At 36.6% G+C, this 24492-nt stretch overlaps 2 protein-coding genes across 2 annotated transcripts in view; both read left to right on the forward strand.

Moving 5' to 3' along the window:
• Window positions 1-771: 771 nt before the first annotated feature.
• LOC107733191 (protein lin-52 homolog) lies at window positions 772-13410 on the forward strand. The gene is made up of 7 exons (XM_016544743.1): window positions 772-841; window positions 1474-1548; window positions 1757-1794; window positions 1888-1954; window positions 2225-2308; window positions 11536-11809; window positions 13401-13410. The coding sequence occupies exons 1-6, from the start codon at window positions 823-825 to the stop codon at window positions 11589-11591; spliced, it is 339 nt and encodes a 112-aa protein (XP_016400229.1). The 5' UTR covers window positions 772-822; the 3' UTR covers window positions 11592-11809; window positions 13401-13410.
• A 5290-nt stretch (window positions 13411-18700) lies between these two features.
• Window positions 18701-24492, forward strand: part of LOC107733193 (visual system homeobox 2-like) — an 8003-nt gene continuing 2211 nt past the window's right edge. Inside the window, exons 1-4 of the mRNA XM_016544744.1 lie at window positions 18701-19322; window positions 19665-19749; window positions 20403-20526; window positions 23897-24077. Coding sequence (XP_016400230.1) covers window positions 18890-19322; window positions 19665-19749; window positions 20403-20526; window positions 23897-24077 — 823 coding nt within the window. The 5' untranslated portion in view covers window positions 18701-18889. The remainder of the gene's footprint in view (window positions 19323-19664; window positions 19750-20402; window positions 20527-23896; window positions 24078-24492) is intronic.

Below are 24492 nucleotides of genomic sequence, written 5' to 3' on the forward strand. Positions count from 1 at the left end.
AGAATTTCATTTGGATTCATGTTTGGACGCTGGATTTGCAAAATAATTAACTGTGTCCCTTCGTAATTGTGTTACTGGAATTGTTGCCTTAAATGCAGATTGATGACTGACTGAAATGAATACATTGCAAAAAATTTGCTGGTATTTGGATTTTATTTGTGTTGCATTTGAGAGCAACCCATTTTCTAAGTCCTTTTACTGAAAAGATAACATACTTTTCATAAACCACCATCATGCTAAGAGGAAAATTGTTCGTTTTGGGCTGTATATTTTTACCCAACTAGTAGCCTATCACTGAAACAACGTTTTCTTGCAAAACTAATCTTTTCTCACAGGGTTTCTATAATCTCCACTTATTAAGAAATCTGCTTTTTTCTAGCCACTGTCTTGAAGCAACTTTATCTGTGTTGATATCTGGGTGATTTCTCCCACCATCTCAACTAGCTTTTCAATGTCTGGCCCTTTCTCTGACAGTCTCTAAATTTGTCATATTTAAGTAATGCTTTATATTAATATACTGTAATGTTGTACAAATGGTCTTATTTGTAATAATTCACTTTCACTATATTAATTTATAGCTAATATTTTTAACAAGTTAATCTATTGTATTTTCTTAAATATAGCCTATTTAACTCAGACTATTTAAATATTGTGATCAGTTTTATTAAATTAACACCCTGTTAAAAATGACGTTGCTTCTCAAGGGAGCTGAAAGTCTTTAAGTTAATGTTGCGACATCTCACACAACGCGAGAGGGCGGGGCTACAGGTATTCACGGCCTTCAGCTATTGGCTGCTTCGAATCACGTGTGTTGTTGTTAAGATGGCGTCTCCGAATGGAGGTAAATTTTAATTCCTCTTTTCCCTGGGAACATTAGTTGTTATTGTATTAGTGCAACTGACCGATTAACCCTTATAAACTATTATGCTAGTCAACATATCCTCTTAAATAATTTACGAATTCGGTTTCAAAAAAGTATTTTTTTCTCGAAATAGCGTCATAAATTTGTTTGGAGTCAGTCATTAGCAAGCTACGTGTCAAGCGACATCAGTTACTATATTAAATATTATGCGAATGTATTGATGCAGCGGTTATGCGGAAAAGGTTACTTTTTGTATCTTGCTTGTATTTTTAAATATGTATTTTTGTTTATTTTTAACAAGCATTGCTATCAATGCAGCTAGCTCAGCTGGATCACAACAATACAAACATAACATAACCTCCCCCTCTAATGTGACTTGTCATAACATTACTTGTATACTCAATATTATGTCCTGCATAACATGGGGATTATTGCTCCGAAAGTCACAGCATTTAAAGTCATCCACATTATAATTGCACTTACATCTGTGGTCTAATTGAAAGTAATGCTTGATTTAAAAAAAAAAAAAAAATTATTGCTGATCTAATTTCTGAACCAGTGTTGTAATAAAGAGCATATGTCATTTGTTATTTATTTATTTATTTATATAGGTGAGGACTTTGAATCCTCTCTGCTAAGTTTTGAAAAACTTGACCGAGCTTCACCTGACCTGTGGCCGGAGCAGTGTAAGTTTGAGTGTCTAATATTTTTTATTTGAACTAAAACAGTATTTTATAAGATGTAACATTCACAGATGTTTCCACATATGACCCAAAGTTACATTTGTTGAAAAACAAACGTTTTTAAACATTTTTATTTTGGCCTGTCATGTGTTTTTCTAATGTACCTTTGAATGTTGTTTTGAAAGTCCCATGTACTTTAACATTTTAACAGTGCCGGGTGTCTCTGAATTTGCTGCATCCTTCAAAAATGTGAGCTAAGAATCAGAATTATACATTTAAAATAAATTATTTTGAAAGTTTTGCATTCAGACACGAAATTGAGACTTCTGTTTGTTGTTCCAGCCTATCACAAATTCTCCGCCCAAGTGGATGGCTGAACTGGAGTCAGAAGATATTGAAATGTTGAAAGGTCTGTTGCCTTTTTCATAAAACCAAAACAAATTATATTAAGCTTCTCGAAGCATAATTTTAGCATTTTTATGTCATGGACCTATCTGACAGATGCTCAGTTCAATTAAAGAGCTTAATATGGTTCGATAAATTGCAACATTTAATAAAAAAAAAGCTGTGGTGTTTTTTGTATGGTATGGTCATTTTTTAAAGTAAGTTATTTGTAGTCGCACTACAAATATTGATCTTTTTATGTTTGTTGTTATTGCGTGTTGTTGTTTTTAATTAGAATTAGGAAGTTTGACCACAGCAAATCTGATGGAGAAGGTGAAGGGACTGCAGAATCTGGCTTATCAGTTGGGTTTGGAGGAATGTAAGTAATCTTAGTTTCTTGGAAACATTTAGTCCATCTGTGCAGTGTTTTAAGAAGTAATTTGAAGACTTTGTAAAGCCTCCACTAGATGGCGATATCAGCAAAGAAGAAAAACAGTAAGAAAAAAAGATAGAGGTTCTTTAAATCATATAAATTATTATAAATAATCTAGCACCTAAATCCATTTGAAACATACCAGAAAAATGACTTTTTTATATATATATATATATATATATTATATATATTTTTTGTTTATTCTATTTAAGTCCTAAATAAATCCCCACTCTATATTTAAACAGAACTGGCTTTTTGCCCAGTAGTTCTGAAATGTTATGTCACAGGATTGCTAGATGTAGTATTAATCCATACTGGCAGAATTACAGAAAAGATAAGTGTAAAAGATTTTCTAGATGAAAATGGGCATCAAATGGACAAATATTGCGCAATTTGAAAGTAATGCAGACCATGTCTGAACACTTGTTTCAAATATATCACATTTCTTCTGACATTTTGACCTTTTCGTGGCATGTTCAAAATCATCCCTCAACAAAATTCCTTTCAATGAGAAACATAGGGTGAATTCAGGTAAAATCTCACACTCAAAACCATATGTCTGCTTGAATTGACCGTATTATTTTGAACAACTTTATTTATTCTGAACATGTATAAATTAAATCTTACTGACCTGAAATATTCATCCATACATTATGCTATTACATTTGAGTAAAGTTGATATTTTTAATGTGACATTTCATGTTTCTATATTCACCATTTAATATTTAAAACATCTGAATGTCTGTACAGTATAAGTGCCAGCTCTCTAGGGTAAATATGCCACTTTTAGGTACAGCTCCCATGTTGATTTTGCTATGTAAAACTGGCATTTTTTACAAATAGAAAGGCATAACCTGAGTCTGTTCTGCCTGCATTTAATATCTTTGACTTCTAGCAGTGTAATAAGTCAACCTAGATGTCTCCACCCTCCTGTTATTTTGTCCTCTGCTTGTTCATGATGTAGCTTCTTCACTTCTGTAGGAGTGCAACATCCTCCAAGACATTTATTCTTTTTAACAGGAGTAAGAAAATTAATTTCCAATGCTGAAAGCAGGTTCTCTCCATCTAATATATAACCTGTGCACTAATGCTGCACAATTAATCAAATTCCTAATCGCGATTACAATTACGGATGCCACAATTACATAATTGTTCAAAGCGGCAATTAATTGTTCAAAGTCCGCTTATGTTATTCTGCATGCTTAAGATTTCTACAGGTTATCTTAAGGGTTTTTCCATTGTTTTAATTTTAGGTTTAGTTTAACATTATAGTACCATTCAAATTTGTACTTTTTTTAATTTAAAGAAGAAATTTGAGGCTTAATACTATAGAAAAGCAATACAAGTTTTTTAGTTAGTGTTTTCAGCTTATTTATTTTCAAATAAAAATATGCCATGCAGTTGCTTCAAACGTAATGGTATAGCCTAAACATCATTCAATGTAAATTGCGATAATCGTAATTAACAATGGCAATTACAATTTAAAGGGAATAATCGACAATTATGATTTTTGTCATAATCGTGCAGCCCTATTTTGCACCACAAAACTGTAATTTAGTGTGAGTTTGGTTTCACATTTGTTTCTTATGTCTTTGGCTATACCCACCCACTGGTTACCTTAGTCTCTGGTCAGACTTGGTGCTGTAGTGTGGAAAATATACTGGTGAAGTGATGAGACGCCGCCTTGTGAGTTCACTGCTGATTTGTAAAATCTCCATCAAGAGCGCATGATTAAAGTAGGCTCGTTCAACCAAGATTATGCCAAATGTAATTTGTCACAGCTCTATGCCATTGAGCGAAAGAATAGTTAGAAATAGTCAGCTTCATGAACTTCACAACTTTTGCGTAAAACCAAATGATCATGTTCTCAAACATAATTTGAGACTGATCCAAAGAGCATCTTGTGCTTTATTGGAAACAAGAACATCTGAATGTCAGTAGGTGTTCACATGATTCATGTATTTAGATTAGTAACCTAGAGAGTTCAAAATCTGAAATATGTCATATTCATTTTATCTGTTCAAAAGTTAAGATTTTACAAAAATTTATATTTCAAATAATTATATATATATATATATATATATATATATATAATATAAGCAGCAAAACTCAGTTTCTTGGGCAGAAAATCACCATATTAGAATGATTTCTGAAGGATCATGTGACACAGAAATAAATTACATTTTAAAATATATTAAAAATATAACACTGTTCTTTTAAATTGCAGTAATATTTCACAAAATTACTGTTTTATCCCCATATTTTAATCAAACAAATGCTGCCTTGCTGAGCCTATGAGACTTCTTTCAAAAATATAAAAAAATTGTACCAAACCACAAAGGTTAGAATGGTAGTGTTCTTAATAATGTTTCTTTGTATTACATAGTTCAAAATCTTACTGTGTTTATTTTGGTCTCAGGCTTTTGGACTGTCTGTACACATTTGCAGTTTATTTTAAGATGCGTAACGTGAATGTAGAAGAACTCGGCTAGCTGTGCTCCACTCTGTGCTTACATCAATTCATTATATTGCAGAATCGTTCTGCATCATCTCAATATTCTATATTTCAATACGGTATTTTAAATAAGCTTACTGGTATGTAAAACCTATGCACTGAGGAGACAGATATGAAATTATGATTATCATTCGGCTCAGAGCAGCATTTAACGTGGCGCTCTTTAATGTGGTGTGGTTTAATTTTCTTCCTTTTCCTAGCTGTCAGGGGAAGCCTTGTAAATCTGAGCTACTTTTTCATCATGTTTCTTTCTCTCTTCAGCGCCTTTAAACGAGCTGAAGAGAGGTAGTGTTAGGAGACGGGAGGGTGAGGAGGAGGAAAAAGATTTACTGCACCTTTGGCACGACGTCCATTAAAGTCCTGATCTGGTTAATGGGGATAATGCAATCAGGCAGTGAAAACTCACCCCAAAGGCAAGGTTATCAGCCACACATTTGTTTTATATATTTATTTCAACCTTCGTCTCTTCCACATGCAGATGCCGAGTCTTTAGATGCATTAGCCGCATATGTTTGGGGCATGCTGCTGAATGATCAACAGCAGCATAAATTAAGCTTTGATTAATCATGGACTTATGCTAAGCTTAAAATGTATAAATAACTGTATATTAAGTATCTTAATGGATTGATCTTGAAGTGGATCAGCACATTTTCATCTGTAACTACTACATGAGAGGTGCGTAAACCTTTTGCTGGTGTGACTATAGGCAGATAAGGATATCATGTGCATGTGTGTGTTTTTATTTATTTGTGTGTGTGTGAGCGTGACATGTGCCACACCAGTCTCCTTGGGGACGTTTACCCCTCCTCTCCTAGCTGAGTGACGCTGATCAGGTTCGTTGTGGGAGGACCTGACACGTGCCTACCCCTCCAGCCCCCCACCAGTACCCATCTGCTCCAGGCCGTGATGAATGCTGCTGTCGGGGGGCTGCTGAGCATGGTCATCAGGCCCCTCTGCTCCCACAGGACCAGTCACTACACTGATAAGTACTGTTATTGAAGGTAATTGAATGGAGAGTGCTCCTCTGGGACAGCCAGGCCTCAGGCGATGCTGATGATACCTCTGATTCCACTGCAGCGGCTTGCACAGATGATGTAACACACTTGTTTCTACTTGAGTAATTGTGAGGGTGTTATTTTAAATGGGGCATCAAATAATCTGGAAATAACTTGTAGGTCTAACAAGATTGCTAATGTATTTTTGTGTGTTTAGTAGCAAAATAAGCATCAGAAAAATAGGAATGGATTAAATGTATTAATAGTGACAGCTAAGGGGTTTTCAAAACTCCCTAACCCGGAGGATTAAACATGAGTAATATCTTAAGTCATGCAGCTTGTTGAAGAGTTCAGATTTAGCAGTGTACCAAAAACCTCTCAAACATCTTTGCAATTGTATAGCAAAACCCTGGCAACCATCCTAGTATCATGATGGCAAGTTTTCTGCAGTAAAGTAGCACTCACATAAATCTAGTTAATCTAATGTTTCCCTGGACAGATATCATGATTGCTGTTTATTACAGATGCTACGATAGGAGCACATATGGCTCAAAGATGAATAAGTGAGTCCACGCTAAAGAAATTGATAAGTCTTTTAAAAATCGAATTTAATACATACAATAGAATAATGTGCCAAGTTGTATTTATGGGGGATTCATATGGTTTTGAAAAACTTTAGTACCATTTTCAGGAAATGACTAGAAATATCATGTGGTGTAACTATCATAAAAAATACAATATTTCAAGTATTAAGTCATATTTGTTTATTTTGGACATTTCCTTACACTTTCAATACATGTGAGTGTGCATATCTTAATCATCTTTTTCAAACACATTATATAGTGTTATATATAGTGTGTGTGTATATATATATATATATATATATATATATACAAAAAGTATACAGTATATATAATGAGTTCTTAATTAATAATCATGTTTTTGGGTAGTTGCACCACATGAAATTTTACATTTTACAACCTGATCTAGCCTTGCCTTGCCTTGTAATAAAAAGGCCAAATTATCTGATATTTTAGTGACTTATTGACCTTGACATGCAGTCATGAGGGTCTGCAGAGGTCCTCTCTGTGATGTCATTTCCGGTGTTTTTTCCCCCTACATGTTTCTGCATTTTGGTCATACCACATTGATTTTGCAGACTTAAGTTAAATATAATTTTTTTTTAAGTTTTGAAGTTTAGAAGCTTTGTTATGAAATGTTCCCCAAGAAATAATACTAAATGATTATGCCAAACTATTTTGCTATTAGATTTTTTTTTGAGGAATTTCAGTATTTTAATTATTTTTCCTTCGTTATAATATCAGGACAGTTTTGTCATTTTTGACGACCCTAAGGCCCCTAAAACTATCAAACAAAAAAAAAAAAGAATTTTAATTTAGAGATAGAAATTTTGAAACATGCTCATTATATAGGAGGTATATTCAAGTAGTTGTATGTATACATTACATTTTAATGTATTTTTTAACAAATTAATAGATCCTCACAAAAACTGGGTGTCATGTCACTGACCCATACATGGTGCTTCATATAGGAGGAAAACATGCTAAAAGTTAAAGATTCACGATTAGGAACAAAAGTCTGGCTCGCAACATCCAAGAACCTCCTGCTGTTCAATCTGTTCTTGCACCCAGTATGAAGGTCACACCCGTCCAGTGCTAATGGCCCCAATGTTCACTGCCTCCTCCCGTAGATCAATCTCTTCTCTATTAAGCGGAGTGTGTCGCTGAATATGATTGCAGTGATGCTACCCTACCGTAATAATGTGCTTCCATCAATCCATCAGAGACACCCGACCGCAGGGGCAAGCAGTTATGAAGTGCTGCTAGATGACAGGCTGAGCTGGGCAAAAGCTCTCCTCTCCTCTGTCTTCCTGTCCACTCATCTTCCCCTCCCCTCACACACTATTCCTGCTGCTTTATGGCCATTACAGTGCCTGACTGGAGTAGGGAATGTTTGTGGAATCACATACAAAATATAATCCTTAATTTTCCATATTTAATTCGTTTTGACCCTGACTTGCTATGACATCATTCAGACCTTTCGACCGCACAGATACATCCGAGCTCGGCTCAGATTTGGACATGCACAGCGGGAGAGTGGAGGAAATTAATCTAACTCGCTCTCCCTTTTCTGTCCTAGCCACCACCTCTGTCAACAGATCAGAAATGACACCTTATTTCCATAAATACATTAGGAATTCATTGGATTTTCTTTCCCAGCTAATCATAGCGCCTGTGTGAAACCTTTTAGGGTTTTTAATGAATGAATTTTGACTGATTGCCTATTAATAAGGACACCTCTTGAACAGGGATAGGCTGTGGCAGGGCTGGCTGGCGTTCGTGAGCGCATGTGTTTATGATTCGTGGTGTCAAGCGGTTGGAGGGAGGGGTGAGAGGAGGAGAGCTCTCGGCTGGGACATTAAGAGGAAGCAGTGGCTCCCTTGGGAAATCACTCACCATGTCTGCATCTTAAATATCTCTGTGAAGTATCAATAAGTAGGTAATTGAATTTTGAACACAAACATGAGCATCAGGTGTATGTGTTCCAACGCGGGGACGAGAGGGTGGGTTTGTGTGCGAGCGTGTGTCTGTCCTCCTCCGTCCCATGAGGTTTAGGCAGCGAGAATGGATGTTAAATCTATTAAATAAAGATTACTCCCCATAATAGCCAAGTGGCAGTTTCTGATGCGCAACAGGGGCACGATTAGTGTGTTTGACTTCTAATGAAAGTGAATTGGGGCAGTCAGGTTTTGGCGAGAATTCAGTTTAAGGTCCAGGGATTCATTTTCTCCTTAGACTTAAAAACAAACCGTCTTGTCTCTAGATGTGCTTTAATGGCCTCTAAAAGATGCTTACATTTCCTAAGATAAAAGAGCATTCATTACAGTTAAACTATATTGATTTTGAAACAGAAAGTTTAATGGTAACATGTAATTGATCATATTTCTTTTATTGTGTTGTTTGCAAACCTATGCATTTATTATTTAATGTACATAATAGGCTGTATGTATGTGTGTGTCTCTCTCTCTCTCTCTCTATATAATATGACATATATATGCTATAATTAATTTGAACTATATTATAATTTAGATAAAAATTATAGCTGTCATGTAATTTTAATCATGTTAAATATTAATTATATTGATTATAGTAATATGTTAATCTATTTATATTATTAAAATATTAATAATGACAAACATATTCATTACATTTTACATGTATTAATGATATGATTGTATTGAATTGTTAAATTTTATATTATAATAATATATAATACATAATATGTGATGCATAGATGTGTATACTGTATATTTATCATTTAATAAAAAATATAAATATTTTAATTATATATATAAAGAAAACATTATTTTAAAGCAGCCAAACATTACGTTACAGTTTGTAGCACTTTTAATTTTGCTCATGTATCGGCTCATTTGTGTTACCGGTATTTTGCCTATTAACTCATCATGAAGCATATTTGCTTCATGCAAATATTCATGAGTGTACGTACAACATCAAGAAGAAAATATGGCCTCTGGAATCCATAATATGCCATTTAATATAGATGTCACCGGCAACAATCTTCTGATTAACTAAGTACAGAATTAGTAATTGACCTTTCTAATCAACTAAACAAATCTCTAACTCCTGCTAATCAGTATTGATCTGCCCCGTCCAGTGACAGCACCAGCTTTGTGCATGTGTGTAAATGCTCATACTTGTCTGTGTGTGTGTTTGAGCGAGGCTAGCTGGCAGGACCCGCTACACTCCCCTTTTTAATCTAACTCACTCAATGCAAATCATTTCCCTTCTGCTCTGACGGGATTTGAGGATAAATGGAAATCTAATTAATGAGTGGATCAGAGGGGTGCACTCTGGTGAAGGGGTCTCGTGGGAGAATGCTTAGCCAGACAAACTCCTGTATTGTTTTGGACAGAAAATGTGAGGGAGATTGGGAGAGGGGGTAGTAAGAGTTAGAGTGGGGTGGGTTGTTCAGCGACGTTTCTTGGCAAGGCTCTTTCCCCCTGTTTGTGGACCCCTCCAGAAACCAGTGGCCCATTTAACAAGCGTTAGCCACCCTATCATTGACATTAAACCTGGGATTAAGACATTAAAACAAGACATAAAAAAACATTTACTTATGGAAAGCACTTGGAAGGCATTAATATCTCACAATGAGACTGCAGTGTGAATGCTTGATGACTGCATTATCTTATAATGTTCATCATTACTTAAATGTTTCACTTATAATGGTGATATCTGTTGTATTAATACACTGAAGATTAGGTTGCATTTCAGGCTTTACTCCTAGCTTTCTCAGGGATCTAATAGTCAGGAGTCAAGTGTTCATGTGTCTACTGTTTGAACCTATGCCATGGAAAGTAGAAATAATCAAACTGCTCTTTATTCCTGTGAATTTCCCGCCAAATATTATTTGGGGTATTTTGTAACCTTTAATTTATGTACAATGCATTTTTTATGTAATGTAAACTGTAGTCGATTGAAAGAATATTCAAATATTAGTAAGGTCTATTTTAAAATATCTTAAAAATAATATAAGTAAATAAAATAAAACTGTTTTAATATACATTTGAAATATATTAATACATTTTAAATATATTTTCTGTTGTGGGGTCAGTAAGATTTTTTTTATTTTTTGAAAGAAACATTTATACTTTTAGACCGCAAGCTTGCAATACATTGCATTGAAAAGTAACAGTAAAGACATTTATGATCTTACAAAAGATTTCAATTTCAAACAAATGCTGTTCTTTTGAACTTTCTATTCATGAAAAAAATCTTCAAAAAATGTATCATGGTTTCCACTAAAATATTAAGCAGCCCAATTGCTTTCAACATTGATAATAGTAAGAAACGTTTCTTGAGCACCAAATCAGCTGATTAGAATGATTTCTGAAGGATGGTGTGACTCTGAAGACTGGAGTAATGATGCTGAAAATTTAGCTTTGCCATCACAGGGATAAATTACATTTAAAATATATAGAAAACAGTTGTTTTAAATTGTAATAATATTTCACAATATTACTGCTTTTACTGTATTTTTGATCAATTAAATGCAACCTTGGTGAGCATAAGAGACAAAAACATCAATTCTTACCAAGCCATATTTAAATAATCTGAATCCAGATAGCATCATGTTTAATCCAGTGATAGACAGCTGAAGGTGAATCCACTGACACTTGCACCTGTCATTAAGATGCCATACAGGGCAGCTCATCTAAATTACAAACCGCCACGTTATTTCATTAGCTGCCGCCCAACACTGTGGCTTACCCTGTCCCTCACACCCATCACTTCCTGCCTGAAAAACACACCCAGCAGCTCATCAGTGCCTGTGTCAGCCTGACCACAGGAGGGGTCATAGCCGTTACATCTCCATTTCTAAACGCTCATGAGAGTTGGCTGTAGATTATGTAGATAGATGGAGCTTTGAGAATGAAGATGAAAAAATGAGTTCATTAGAACAACTTTAATGATGTGCATTATTTTTACTTCAATAATTACTCGATCTCGCTCTTCCTGATTAAAATATATGGAAAGTTACTTTATCTGTGTCTGATAAGGTTTGGAGACTGTCTTTGATATCACAATATCCTATTAACCTTTTATTTCCTTTTACAGCTCGAGAAATGACAAGAGGGAAATTCCTGAACATCTTGGAGAGACCCAAAAAGTGAAGACCCAGATGGTGACCGCTGACCTGTCGGGTCAGCTACCAATTGATTGTGAGCTTGTAAGGCAGAAAACAGTAGCATGATACGCTAAATTTTAAACGTTTTCACTAATATTCGACGGATTTGGGGTCAAAACACCATGACACCATAATCAATTTTTTTTTTTTTTGTATATAAGTTTAATTTCTTTAAATGACAGGCGCTGAGTAGAAAGGGTAGGGGTGTGCTTTTCAGTAAAAGTTCATAAATGTATTTATTTTTCACTCTACAGTTTAATACAACTTCAATTGTTTTAATAAAAATACAGTGTTGTTTAAATGAAGTACAATTGGTTGTGCTCTTGTCTACATGCCCCTTCTAGATTTTTTATAATTCTTTCAACATTTTAAAGACTTTTAGAATGCTTTTGGCATCCATCCAGTGACGTTTCCTAAAAGTAGCTTCCATGAAACAATGAGGGAGTTCATGAAGTAGCATTCAAACTTTTAATTAGGGCAATAACTTCATGCCTGTGCCACTCCATCGACTGCTCCATTAACGTCTCTCTTTTGCTCCGGACATGTAAAAGGCTTTGACATGAGAGTGCTTCCACACCAGTGCAAGGCCATTTTTTCTGTTTAATGGGAATTGGACGTTTTGAAGGCCCTCAGCACAAAACATTGCGTAAAAATAATATTGCTCATTGTCATCCCTGTTAACAAGACTTGACATAATTACTAGGGCCATTTCTTCTCTAATTAGCACACTTCCAGGGACATTGGTGCAAACGGTCAGGGAGAAAAGGGAATCAGACAGGCATGCTGAACGGAAAACACAGAACGCTCTGGCAAGCGTAATTAGGTGAGACAGTGGCCAGGACTGTTCTCGGCTGGACATGTTGTAGAGGCTTTGGCTGCGGTCGGCGAGTGTTCGCTCCTGCTCCCACCAATTCTTAGAGGTCCGCCTCTCCCCCCAGTGCCTAATAAGCCCCTAATTGTCTTTCTGATTCACATGGAACAAGGAAGCTGCTGCGTTAAACCCTGCAAAGCTACTACTGGTGTCTGATCCCATTCTGGAGGACCCAGATTTGCCCTCATTTATTTTTTTACTGTCTAAACAAGCTTTTTTGTTGCAAGTTTAACCCTCTGGTGCTCTTCAGTCACTTTTGACCCAACAATTTTACTTTTTTTTGTTTTTTTTTAAAGATTAACTTAATTGGAATGGTACAAAACTTTTGGTGCATTGGCTATGTGAACACACAAAAATGGACATGATTGGAAAAGGCAAAATGGTTGTTAAAAAAAAAGAAAGAAAAGAAAAAAAACCCACTTGTATTCTTTGTGGTAAAAAATGGCCACCATAGGAAATCAATGGGAAATATGAAAATACAAAGAATTTTCGGGGTACAATCTGCAAATCAGCCACAATGCTGGAAAAAAAGTGGACAACAATAAACTTCTAAGCGAAGAACTTATGTAAGTAATATTAACAGCATGTACCTACCTACTGGTTAGGGTTTGGTTTAAGGTTAGGGTTAGTTGCATGTAATTATGCATAATTTACTGTTATTACTACAGTAAGTAGATGTAACATTGTAAAAAGGACTCTAAAGTAAAGTGTTACCAAATTTTGAGTAACAAAATGCTTTCTCTGTATGCAGGTTTCAACTTTTGGCAAATAGTCTCACATACTAGCTGAATGAAGGTATTTCTTCGTCCTGTTGTTGATCTATTATCTAATCTGTTTCTAATCTGAAGTTTGACAGAACTTTGCACTTGTTGGTTCTGTACAATTGCATCTGTTACACTTTGTTGCCCTCATACATTGTGACAGTAGTGATGTGCAATGACAATGAATGTTGTGGCGGACCGGTCAGTAAACATCATGGAAGCTGCGGTTCACATAATGGCACCCGGCCTGTCAGATACTGTAGGTCCTGTCCAGACATCCTCCTTAAGATGAAGGTCATTCCCCACAGAGGGTCTGTCTCCAGAAACACCAGCACAGCCATAAACAACCGGTTGCCCTGACCTCGACGGGCCTTGCTGCCCTAACAAACGTCAATCCGATGTGCCCTCAGGCCTTTAATTAGCTGTCAATTAGTGCAAATTAATCAACTCCTCGCCTAATTAAGCAATGCCGGCAGGCAGCTTCCAAACACGCTATTATGGGAGCTGTATGAGAAAACTGGAGCTAGCAAACTCTCTCTGCATCAGGGGGTCATCGCACCCTTGGTGGTTTGTGAGGGAAAGAACTCTAGTTTCCATTTTTTCCACCTACTCCGCACAAGGTGTTTGCCATTATCAGACTGCTGTCCTCAGTATCCACTCTGAAAATCCTTAGTCTCAGGGAAAGGAGTTTCCCAGCCTTAGCAGTAACTTTAAAACACCTCACAGTCCGTCACTTTAGTTTCATTCAAGACAGGTTTCTTGACCTTTCAAAATATATTGTAATTTGATTTTGCTTTGTTAAAAGAACATTCTGGGTTCAATATAAGTTAAGCTCAGTCGACAGCACTTGTGACAATGTTGGTTACCACAAAAAAATAATTAGGTTACGCTGATACAATGGAAGTGAATGAGGCCAACTTTTGGAGTATATAAAAATGAAAATGTAAAGCTTATAATTTTATAAAAGCACCTATATTAATTATTTAGGTAAAACTTGTTTATTATTTGAGGTGTAAAGTTGTTTTGGCATTTTTACTGTTGCTTTAGGATTTATGGCATTGTGTTGTCATGGCAATGAAGTTGTAAAATTGGGTACAACTTTACGCAGAAAAGGTTAGTTCGTGATTTTGTCCACACTAAAATCATTAACAAATGCTTTACTTTGGCTTTACTTTTGAACAGTTTGTATTTTAATGTTATTTAATTAAGCGTTTGCCCCATTCACTTCCATTAAGTGCCTCACTGTAAGTTTTGTTGTTTTTAAAGAAAAGGAGGGATGATAAATTGTAATCAACATTATGCCACAAGTGCTCTCGATTGAGCTTAACTTGTATTGAACCTGGAATATTTCTTTAAACCTACACTGTAAAAAATGACCGTGAATTTAACGGTAAAAGACTGTAAAAATGCTACAGTAAAAACCTGTTAAATGGTTAACGGTAAATTCCCCTACTATATACGGTGAAAAACTGTATTGGACATTACATGTATTGGACATTAATTTTACGGTAGTATACCATTTTTGGAAGTGAAAAAGACTGTATAATTTACAGTGAATAACAATGACATTCCCAGAATTCCCTGCGTAACTGTAAATTTAAGTTAAAACCTAAAACGTTGCTACCGTATTTTTTACGGTAAAATTCCGGCAACCACAGCTGCCGTTTTTTTACCGTAAATATTACTGATTTTTTTTTACAGTGTATACTACCTTTCAAAGGATTTTTCAATGCTTTTGAAAGACGTCTCTTATGCTGATCAAAAATACAGTAGTATCTTGTAAAATATCACAATTTGAACAAAGTTTTCTATGTTAATATATTTCAAAATGTAATTTATTCCTGTGATGTCAAAGCTGAATTTTCATCAGTCATTAATCCAGTCTTCAGTGTCACAAGATCCTTTCGAAATCTGAGTAATTCTGATTTGGTGCTCAAGAAACATTTCTTAGTTTTATTTCGATGTTGAAAATAGTTACTGCTACATTTTTATGGAAACTGATATCTTTTTTCAGGATTCTTTGATGAATAGAGAGTTCAAAAGAACGGTATTTATTTGGAATAGAAATCTTTTGTGACTTTATGAATGCCTTTACTGTCACTTTTGTTCAATTTAATGCATCTTCACTGAATGAAAGTATTGATTTCTTTTTAAAATTCTTACTGACTCAAAACTTTTGAATGGTAGTTTATAAAACGGAAATTATGACTAAACTGTACTTCATTTATTAATATATTTTCTGTTAGGTCTTGTTAAAAAATGACTCACTATAATTGCCCCATGAAAACGTTTAACAAACTCAGATATGTCATTAAAAGAGAGGGAAAGCAACTTGATAAGTCTTTTCGGGCACAGTATTGATTGTTTTCAGTTTGAAAATGAATGATCGTAATAAAGGTCACATTAATTCAATTAATACAAAACAATAGCCAGTATAATATCAGAGGTTCTGGATGAAGGGGAACATGAGTGGGGCTTTGGGGGTTTAGTTTGGAGACACGCCTCTATGCTGCAGATGGTGTGTGTGCTTGGTGTACAAAAGCAAAATGCAACATTAAAAACAATTTATCACTTCCAATACATTGCAAATACAGAATTATGAGCAGAAGAGCACAAGTGATTCTTCATTTAGATTGCCTGGCATGAGAAGATCAAGCACCAGCAATCTGTGCAGAGGCCAGACTAATGCAATACAATGTCCCTATAATACAGCCCCATCCCAAAGCTCATTACCTTGCGGTGACCTTCCAGCATCGAAAGTTCTTCGCAAAGACAAATAGCAGTCAAGCATTTCAATATAAGAGAGGTCTTTATTTGTATTCATCACATTACGCTATAATTGTTACAAGTTTGGACAAACTCTCATTTTAGCAGCTTTGAAAAAGTACACAAGGGTTGTCTCCCATATTTTTTGTAGAGGTCAAGGCAGCGGTGTAATTTGCCATCCATCTGTTTGACTAACGCAATCGCTTTTTCAGTATCTCAACTGCTTGCTTTGTGTTTGTATGGCGGATTTCACTTAAAGCAAGTAGGCAACAGGCCCACAAGAGACCGAATATTCAGAGAGGGGCAAAACAAATTTTGCAACAGCTGTTTGCCTTTTAATCTGCCACCATCAGATCTTCCAGTCTTTGATAGGCCACCCAATCTACACGAATGACTGAGCTAAATCTTTCCTTAATCTACAGCCTTATTAGTTTGTCCTCTTATGCATGTAAATCAGGGTGCAGTCATTTTCATATGTAGATGGATTATTAAAAGCCGTGAAGGGAGAGTGGGTTTTTTTCTTCTCACGATAAACAACAAAGCCAGGCACAGATTACAGCAGAAGTGATGGCTACGAGAGGGCAGGAAGCAGTTTGTAATTGACAGGCTGCTTTGACAGAGTGCTGTAGCCTTGTGAATAGATGGGTTTATCTAGACCGGGTGATGTGTCATTAGCATATCTTGAAAACATTGATTTCTTCATTACCCTTAATGAAATTTCCACTTAATGGCTTCTAATTAGTTTCAACTGGTGCCTATGTAATTGAAGCTGTAATATTTTGCTCAGCGGCGCGGGGTTTAATGCTTTGAGGCAACGCGGAAACTCTTGCGTGAAGTTTTATTCTCTTGCACTGCTTACGCATTTGTTGTCTAAGTTTGCAGATCACTCGTTTGCTATATTCCTATATGTGATTAAACTTTACTTTTGTGTGCCTGCCAGTTTTGATGATCATCTCATGTAATTGCTATGGAGCCAGGCCAACAAAGAATTAGCATGGATGGGTAATTGAATAATGTCCCATAAGGCTACAAATCACATGTTTTTTCTGTGTTTTAAACGGTGCAAACAGGATTACTGTGCACCTTTATTAGTAATATTCGGGGTAGGGTTATTATCAGGCCACTTCAGCAAAAACACATCTCCAAGTGTTCGGTGTGGCTGCTAATTAGCCAGAAAAGCCACAGATCAGGCGCTGTCTCGCGGGAGCGCACGCTCGGGTCTGACGCCACGCGTCTGACGTTCTGCTGGTGTCGTATGAATCATGACGTTTATTTATGCATCAGCACATGGCACTTTGAGAAGATTGGTGTTATCTCTGTCTCCATCAACGGCTCGCTGCTCATTTCCATAAATTATCTCCCAGTAATTATCTGTCCAGATGTCCAAATTGTGCCACAAATTATCTGCAAAACGAATCAAAATCCCACTGTAATTTAGTAATAGCTGATTAGACCTCGGTGTATTAAAGAATCTTGGATGTAATTACAATAAGCTATATTTTGCGGTCTGTTCAAATGGGTACAACTGTTGCAACAGTTCTTCTGAAAGTGTAAGAATAATGTAAAACATACAAATTTACCTGGACTTTCCCCCATAAATGACCTTTACCCTTTAAAATGAAACATAAAAACTTATTTGTATTTCTCCGAATTTCTTTTAAGAATTTTACGGTGATGATAGCTACGGTGATTTATGACATAAATAGACCCGTTTTTTCGTTTTCTGATTTATTTATTTATTTAATTAAAATTAAGAAGCTGAGATTCTTGAAAATGAAATGTTGCCACTATATCTTAAAATAAACAGTAAAGCAATTTCGTCTTAATGTTATAATAATAATAACTTGGAAATTCAATATTGTGGCCCTTTTTTCTTTTTTTTTTATGAAAAATGCATGTTTTGTTTAGATCAAATGGAATAGCCATTATAAACTTTGTCAATTTCATTTGGAAATATTCTAAGAACTTGACACGTGTTTTTATAATCTCAGACATCCTAATTTGAATGACCCATTTATCTTCTCCTTTAGAGCCTTGCACTTATGATCAAAGCCTTTTATTTTAAGCCTAAAAATGGTTTTAGCTTTTGCGAAAGAGGAATATAGCGATACAAGAATTATAAGTCCTCACAGGTTCTGTAGCATGATCTGCTGAATCATTCAACACCCAACAGGAATTCTTTAAAATAGCTGCAATCTATTTCAGTGACAAACATTCGATCATATATGATTGAGTTATTTATTAGTTTTATAAGACAGATTATTTATTAAAAATAATAATAATAATTCGTTTTTGTAATAGTAGGTTATTTTTATTCATTATGATTTGGTGTATCAGGCGATGCTGCCTCACAATATATATATATATATATATATATTCTGCCATTGCTGACGACATTACTCCAGATGCCCTTTTCTATTTCAGACATTTTCCTTTTATTTTACCATGTAGATAGGCTACACGCAAAAATTGATTCCTAAAGTCATTTATATAGACCTATCACGTTTAAAATGTTGAAGCCTAAAAACCGAAAACATCGACAATTATTATTACTTCATTTGAGTAAATTTAATTCGAAATTTAATTTCGAAGTGAACTCATTTTATTTGCTAATTTTGGTTAAATGTCTGATTAACACAATTGCAAGCAAAATGTGATGTGAATGAAATGACATGATGCATAAAAACAGGCAGAGCAGCATCCTGTATCCTCTGGAATTCTAAATCACTTCCTCGCCGCTGATTGGCTGTTGAGTTTTGACCCTTGTTGGGATGGACCTGTTGGATAAAAGGAGAATTTCTATCGGGATCATGCGTATTGCGCCGTGGATGCCTGTGCACAAGGGACCGACTCGTATGTGAAGAAGGGAATAGTCTCAGAGGCATCATGACGGGAAAGGATGGGGCTGTTTTGTCGGAAAGTTTGAACAAATCAAAATCAGTGTGTACCGCTGAGAACGGGAGAAATAACAATCCACATCTGTCAAAGAGCAGCACCACACATCCGCCCAAATGCACGGGCTTCGGCATCCAGGAGATCCTGGGACTAAATAAAGAGTCGTCCTCGGCTCCGCGGAGCACACTGGACTCGTTCCCTGCCGGGGCGCACCTTCTAGCCAGCAGGTCGATGCTCGGTCCAGCTGGTGTTGGTGTTGGTGTCGGGATCGGGATGGGGATGGGATTAATGGGCCCTGGAGGTATTCCATCGTTCTACAGCCAGCCCGCGTTTCTTGAGGTGCTGTCAGACGCGCAGAACGTCCATCTGCAGCCGCTCAACAGGACAGTGGGACCGCTGGAAACGAACCAGTCTGCAAGCTCAGGTGAAATTCATGTTCAAGGCCTGCTCGGGGTTTGTCCTTGTGTAAGACAATTGGTCCAATTTCTCGTTGTTGTTTTTTTGTTAACAAAAGGCCTTAATCTATTATTCTTGTTTATCTTCTGTTCTATATTATTGTTTCTATTTTTATGGAAATCTGTTGCCTGTTGCAAATTGTATTATTTATGTTAAATTGTGATAATTTTCCTCCAAACCCTACGTGACTATCATCGTCAAAACGTCAATTTTGCTTTTAAAATTAAAGGGCTAACTGTTGCAAAACATAAAATATTTCAATTTTTTTTTACATCAGCCATTTTAAATAACATTTCCCCCGATGTTACAGATTCAGAGGATGTCTGTTCAAGTGAAAGGAAAATATCAAAATCTTCACTGAGCCAGAGCAAGAAGAGAAAAAAGCGACGACACAGGTAGGCTTAACGCTAATAAAATGAATGTAAAATGACAGTAAAACGACAGTGATCTATAATTATTTTATTAAACAGCCGAAACAACAAAAGGAACGTGTAACGATGGTTTGGCAATCATGGCCAGTTTGAAATCAACTGGAAAATAACATTTGAGGAACAGACTAACTGTGGATGCCCAAGATCCCTGTCCTCTTTTTAAGGGCCAATTCGTTTTTTCGGAATGAGTTAAAGGTTCATAGGTTTTAAAAGGCAGTCAAAATATATATTTTTTCTTTATAATAATAATAATAATAATAATAATAATAATTGTCGTTGTAATTTGTATTTTTATATTATTATATTTTAAGAGGCATTTGGATTATTTTGTTAAATTTAGAAACACAGGCCTACATTATGATTTTCAGCGTTTGACATGTTCAGGTCTACAAATTTAAAAATAAAATGAAATAATAAGAATAAAATGAAAATAATAAAATGAAATAGACACATTTGTATTTTATATTTTAAAACCTGAAAGAAAACATATCTCTTGTAGCTACTGACCTCGACATTTGCGGATAGTCCATTCGATTTTAGTCGTTATCGAAATACAATTTATGCGTTATGTTTCTAATATTGATTTCCTAAGACAACTGAATGTTGTTCTTTTGTAGAACAATATTTACATCTTACCAGCTGGAAGAACTGGAGAAGGCATTTAACGAGGCTCATTATCCGGATGTGTACGCCAGAGAAATGCTGGCCATGAAAACCGAGCTGCCCGAGGACAGAATACAGGTAGAGAGCAAACACTGAACTATTTACACTCGCCTTTTGAATTAAATGAGAATATAAGAGAACGACAATGTGCTCTCTTCGACCACTCTTTATATTTATTAAATAAAAAGCCTACACTAATAATTTCGCAATATGCGCCTGTATTCAATTATCCTTTTTCTGTTAGCCTACATGTTATTTGACGTGTAGGCTATTTATTGATGTACAAAATAAGTTAAAATATTTTTGGTCTTTATTATATTTTGTTTTTACATTAAGACTTGCCCTGTATAATTCCTCGAATTACGTTAGCTTTTTCTATCTTCGTTTCTTTGTTTTATTCTTTTATTTTTTTGCTTTGGTGCATTTCCTGTTTTCACATCAACATGACTAATAGGCAGTTATCAGCATGTTTTAAATTATTTACAATTAAAAATGTAGACCAAAAAAGGGGGGAAATCGAACAGGACTAATAGCCTAATAAAAAAAACTGCAATAAAATAAATCCAGTTTGGGTTGGTATGGGTCTCTTCTCTGAGCCTAATATGCCAGACGAAAAAACTCTGCCACATCGGACCTCATTCCTATCTCTTATGAAAAAATGAAGCACCAGTTGAGGTTTCTCAGATGCCTTCGCAGAACCTACCTCAGATAGGCTATGCTCAGATATGTGGACCTACTCAAGGAACTTTGAAGTGCCTCAAAACCGTTCCTCTGTACCGCGTGGCCCATTGTTGAGATCGTGCCGGAACTTGTTGGTTCCTCAGAGAACTGACCTTTTATAGAAAGGGCGCCTATAGGTTCTCAGTGGTCAGTGTGGTGATCTGAGGAAATGGCGAAAAAAGGAAATGGTGAAGTGTCTTGGATTAATTTAGTCGGTTAGTGGTTTGTGGGTTAAGGGTTAGTCAGGCTAATTTCCTGAAGTCACCTGCAGAAGGTGAATAGGTTATCAGATGAATATCAGTGGTGCGAATTATGGGAGTTAGAGCCCTCTATAATTAGCCTATGCCGCTAATTATGGATTTTTAAATAAGTTAATATTTATTTTCATACGTAAGCAAGTTTCCACAAGGTTAGGCTATCAAACGTTTCAGTAATAGCAAAAGTTAGATCCTACAAGTTTGTCAAAACGAGTATTTTCGCCTGTAGCGATCACAAAATAGGCTAATCGCTATAAACTCTGCTCGCGATTTTCTTTGCGAATAGTTCGTGAGTTCAGTCTATAAAGCATGGCAAATACTAGCATCATGTATCACTTTATTATAAATGTAGGCTACATATTCCAAATAACTTAGTCTTAGATAACAGATGTAGGCCTATGAGATATAATGGTGCCAAATTACACATTTGCGCTGCGAGTCTAATGCGCGACTAACCTAAATAGCGCCTCGAAATTACCTTTAATATTTAATTTAGGCCTAATAATTTGGAATAGGGCCTACGTTTAATCAGTTTATAAAAACACCAAAAAACCTTTAACATAGTCGACCATCCTAAAAGTCATTGTACAATTCACTTATCGGTCAAGTGCAGCATCCCACTCGGACAGATAATATCTCATCAGCCTCAGTTAGATGTGAAACAATTTGCTCTCAGTGTGTGTGTGTGTGTGTGTATTATGTCTGAGTGCGCGCGCGAGAGAGAAAGGCGCTAACGACCTAATCAAGCAATCAAGGCAGAAGAAGATTACTGTGTGACCTGAACCATCCATCTGCTGGCACGCCTTTTAATTTCCTTCTCATTACGGTGCCTCTCGGCGAATAAATAATAAGGAAATAAATAAATAATTCTATTTCAATCCAAAGTAAAATTAACATCTAATTTTCTCATCGAGTGTAATTAGTTAAATGAGAAAAGCTTGCCGTGTTCCAGGGGAAGGGATGTGGCGAGATGTGGGGAGTTCAAATGAAATAACTACATTGAATTTATTAGCACGGGTCAATGGCGCTGCTCTCTGGGGTCCTGCTCGTTTAATTTCCCGTGATATTTGCCCGCCTGTCCACCATCGATTGGGCTCGAAATTAACTTATTTTTCAATCAGCTTGTTCGTGCCCTTGGGGTCGTCTCTCATCACTGTCTCCACCCGCTTTCTTTTGAGCGCCCGATAACCAATTTCTCCTCAAAAAGTATCTTGCATGAAATGAGGGCTATCATCATCGGCATTACCAGAAAGATTGGAAAATGGTTTTGATAATTTCTTATCCAATGTCTGGCCTCTCTGGACCCGGGAGCCCCTCCTTCTCTCCTCCGTCAGCTCTGCAGCTAGAATGAGTGAGGGGCAAGAAGTGCTGGTTTAGCGGGGAGAGGAGAGGAGAGGAGCCGATCAACCTGCGCTCGCGCCGCGTCATGACACAACTCAACCGCAGGCGTCGCGTCGTTTAGCTCAAATGGACACTATCATGCCTGCCTGCTTAAATTGTTCGCTCGATAATAGCTACAACAGTAGCCTACTACATATGGCTCCAATTAGCCAATGAGAGGTGATAGTCAAAGATACTCATATATCTTTTCATTGGCACACATTTTTCTATATTTGCAGGTTGCAAGCTGTTTGATTAGCTCGAAACCTGTATGATTATCTTTCTTCAGTGAAACATGCACGCACACACACACACACACACACCACCAATGTTAAACAGATTGATATAGCTACCTTTTACTTTTCCATATGAAAGTGAGTCTGTAATTCCGACTCAGATATCCCAAAGAGACTATATTTGACCATTAATAAACTATATGCAGGTGTGGTTCCAAAATCGGAGGGCCAAGTGGAGAAAGCGGGAGAAGTGTTGGGGTCGTAGCAGCGTGATGGCTGAATACGGGCTCTACGGTGCCATGGTGCGTCACTCCATCCCTCTGCCTGAGTCCATACTGAAGTCTGCTAAAGATGGCATCATGCCTCCGTCAGCTCTGCAGCTAGAATGAGTGAGGGGCAATAAGTGCTGGTTTAGCGGGGAGAGGAGAGGAGCCGATCAACCTGCGCTCGCGCCGCGTCATGACACAACTCAACCGCAGGCGTCGCGTCGTTTGGCTCAAATGGACACTATCATGCCTGCCTGCTTAAATTGTTCGCTCGATAATAGCTACAACAGTAGCCTACTACATATGGCTCCAATTAGCCAATGAGAGGTGATAGTCAAAGATACTCATATATCTTTTCATTGGCACACATTTTTCTATATTTGCAGGTTGCAAGCTGTTTGATTAGCTCGAAACCTGTATGATTATCTTTCTTCAGTGAAACATGCACGCACACACACACACACACACACCACCAATGTTAAACAGATTGATATAGCTACCTTTTACTTTTCCATATGAAAGTGAGTCTGTAATTCCGACTCAAATATCCCAAAGAGACTATATTTGACCATTAATAAACTATATGCAGGTGTGGTTCCAAAATCGGAGGGCCAAGTGGAGAAAGCGGGAGAAGTGTTGGGGTCGTAGCAGCGTGATGGCTGAATACGGGCTCTACGGTGCCATGGTGCGTCACTCCATCCCTCTGCCTGAGTCCATACTGAAGTCTGCTAAAGATGGCATCATGGACTCCTGTGCTCCCTGGCTTCTAGGTATGCCAACATATTAAGACTTTTTATTTGTATCATAATAATAATTGATTTATTTAATAATTATAATAATTATTTAAAGGGGTCATATGATGTTGCTAAAAAGAACATTATTTTGTGTATTTGGTGTAATGAAATGTGTTTATGCGGTTTAAGGTTAAAAAAACACATTATTTTCCACATACTGTACATTATTGTTTCTCCTGTATGCCCCGCCTTTCTGAAACCCGTCGATTTTTACAAAGCTCATCGGCCTGAAAAGCGAGGTGTGCTCTGATTGGCCAACTATCCAGTGCGTTATGATCGGCCGAATACCTCAAGTATGTGACAGAAATGTTAAATGTGACAAAATGCTCTAGGAATCGATTTTGCTTGACAATCCTCATAAGGCTGCGGTTCTCTCGGTTGGTTGTGCATC

Source organism: Sinocyclocheilus rhinocerous, unplaced genomic scaffold (assembly GCF_001515625.1).
Source record: "Sinocyclocheilus rhinocerous isolate Xijiao unplaced genomic scaffold, SAMN03320098_v1.1 scaffold8, whole genome shotgun sequence".
Lineage (NCBI taxonomy): Eukaryota > Metazoa > Chordata > Actinopteri > Cypriniformes > Cyprinidae > Sinocyclocheilus > Sinocyclocheilus rhinocerous.

Excerpts from the sequence above, each read along its gene's own strand:
- LOC107733191 (XM_016544743.1), top strand. Across the intron at positions 1,795-1,887 it reads TTGCTGCATCCTTCAAAAAT|CCTATCACAAATTCTCCGCC; the intron begins GTGAGCTAAGAA and ends TTGTTGTTCCAG. Across the intron at positions 2,309-11,535 it reads TCAGTTGGGTTTGGAGGAAT|CTCGAGAAATGACAAGAGGG; the intron begins GTAAGTAATCTT and ends TTCCTTTTACAG.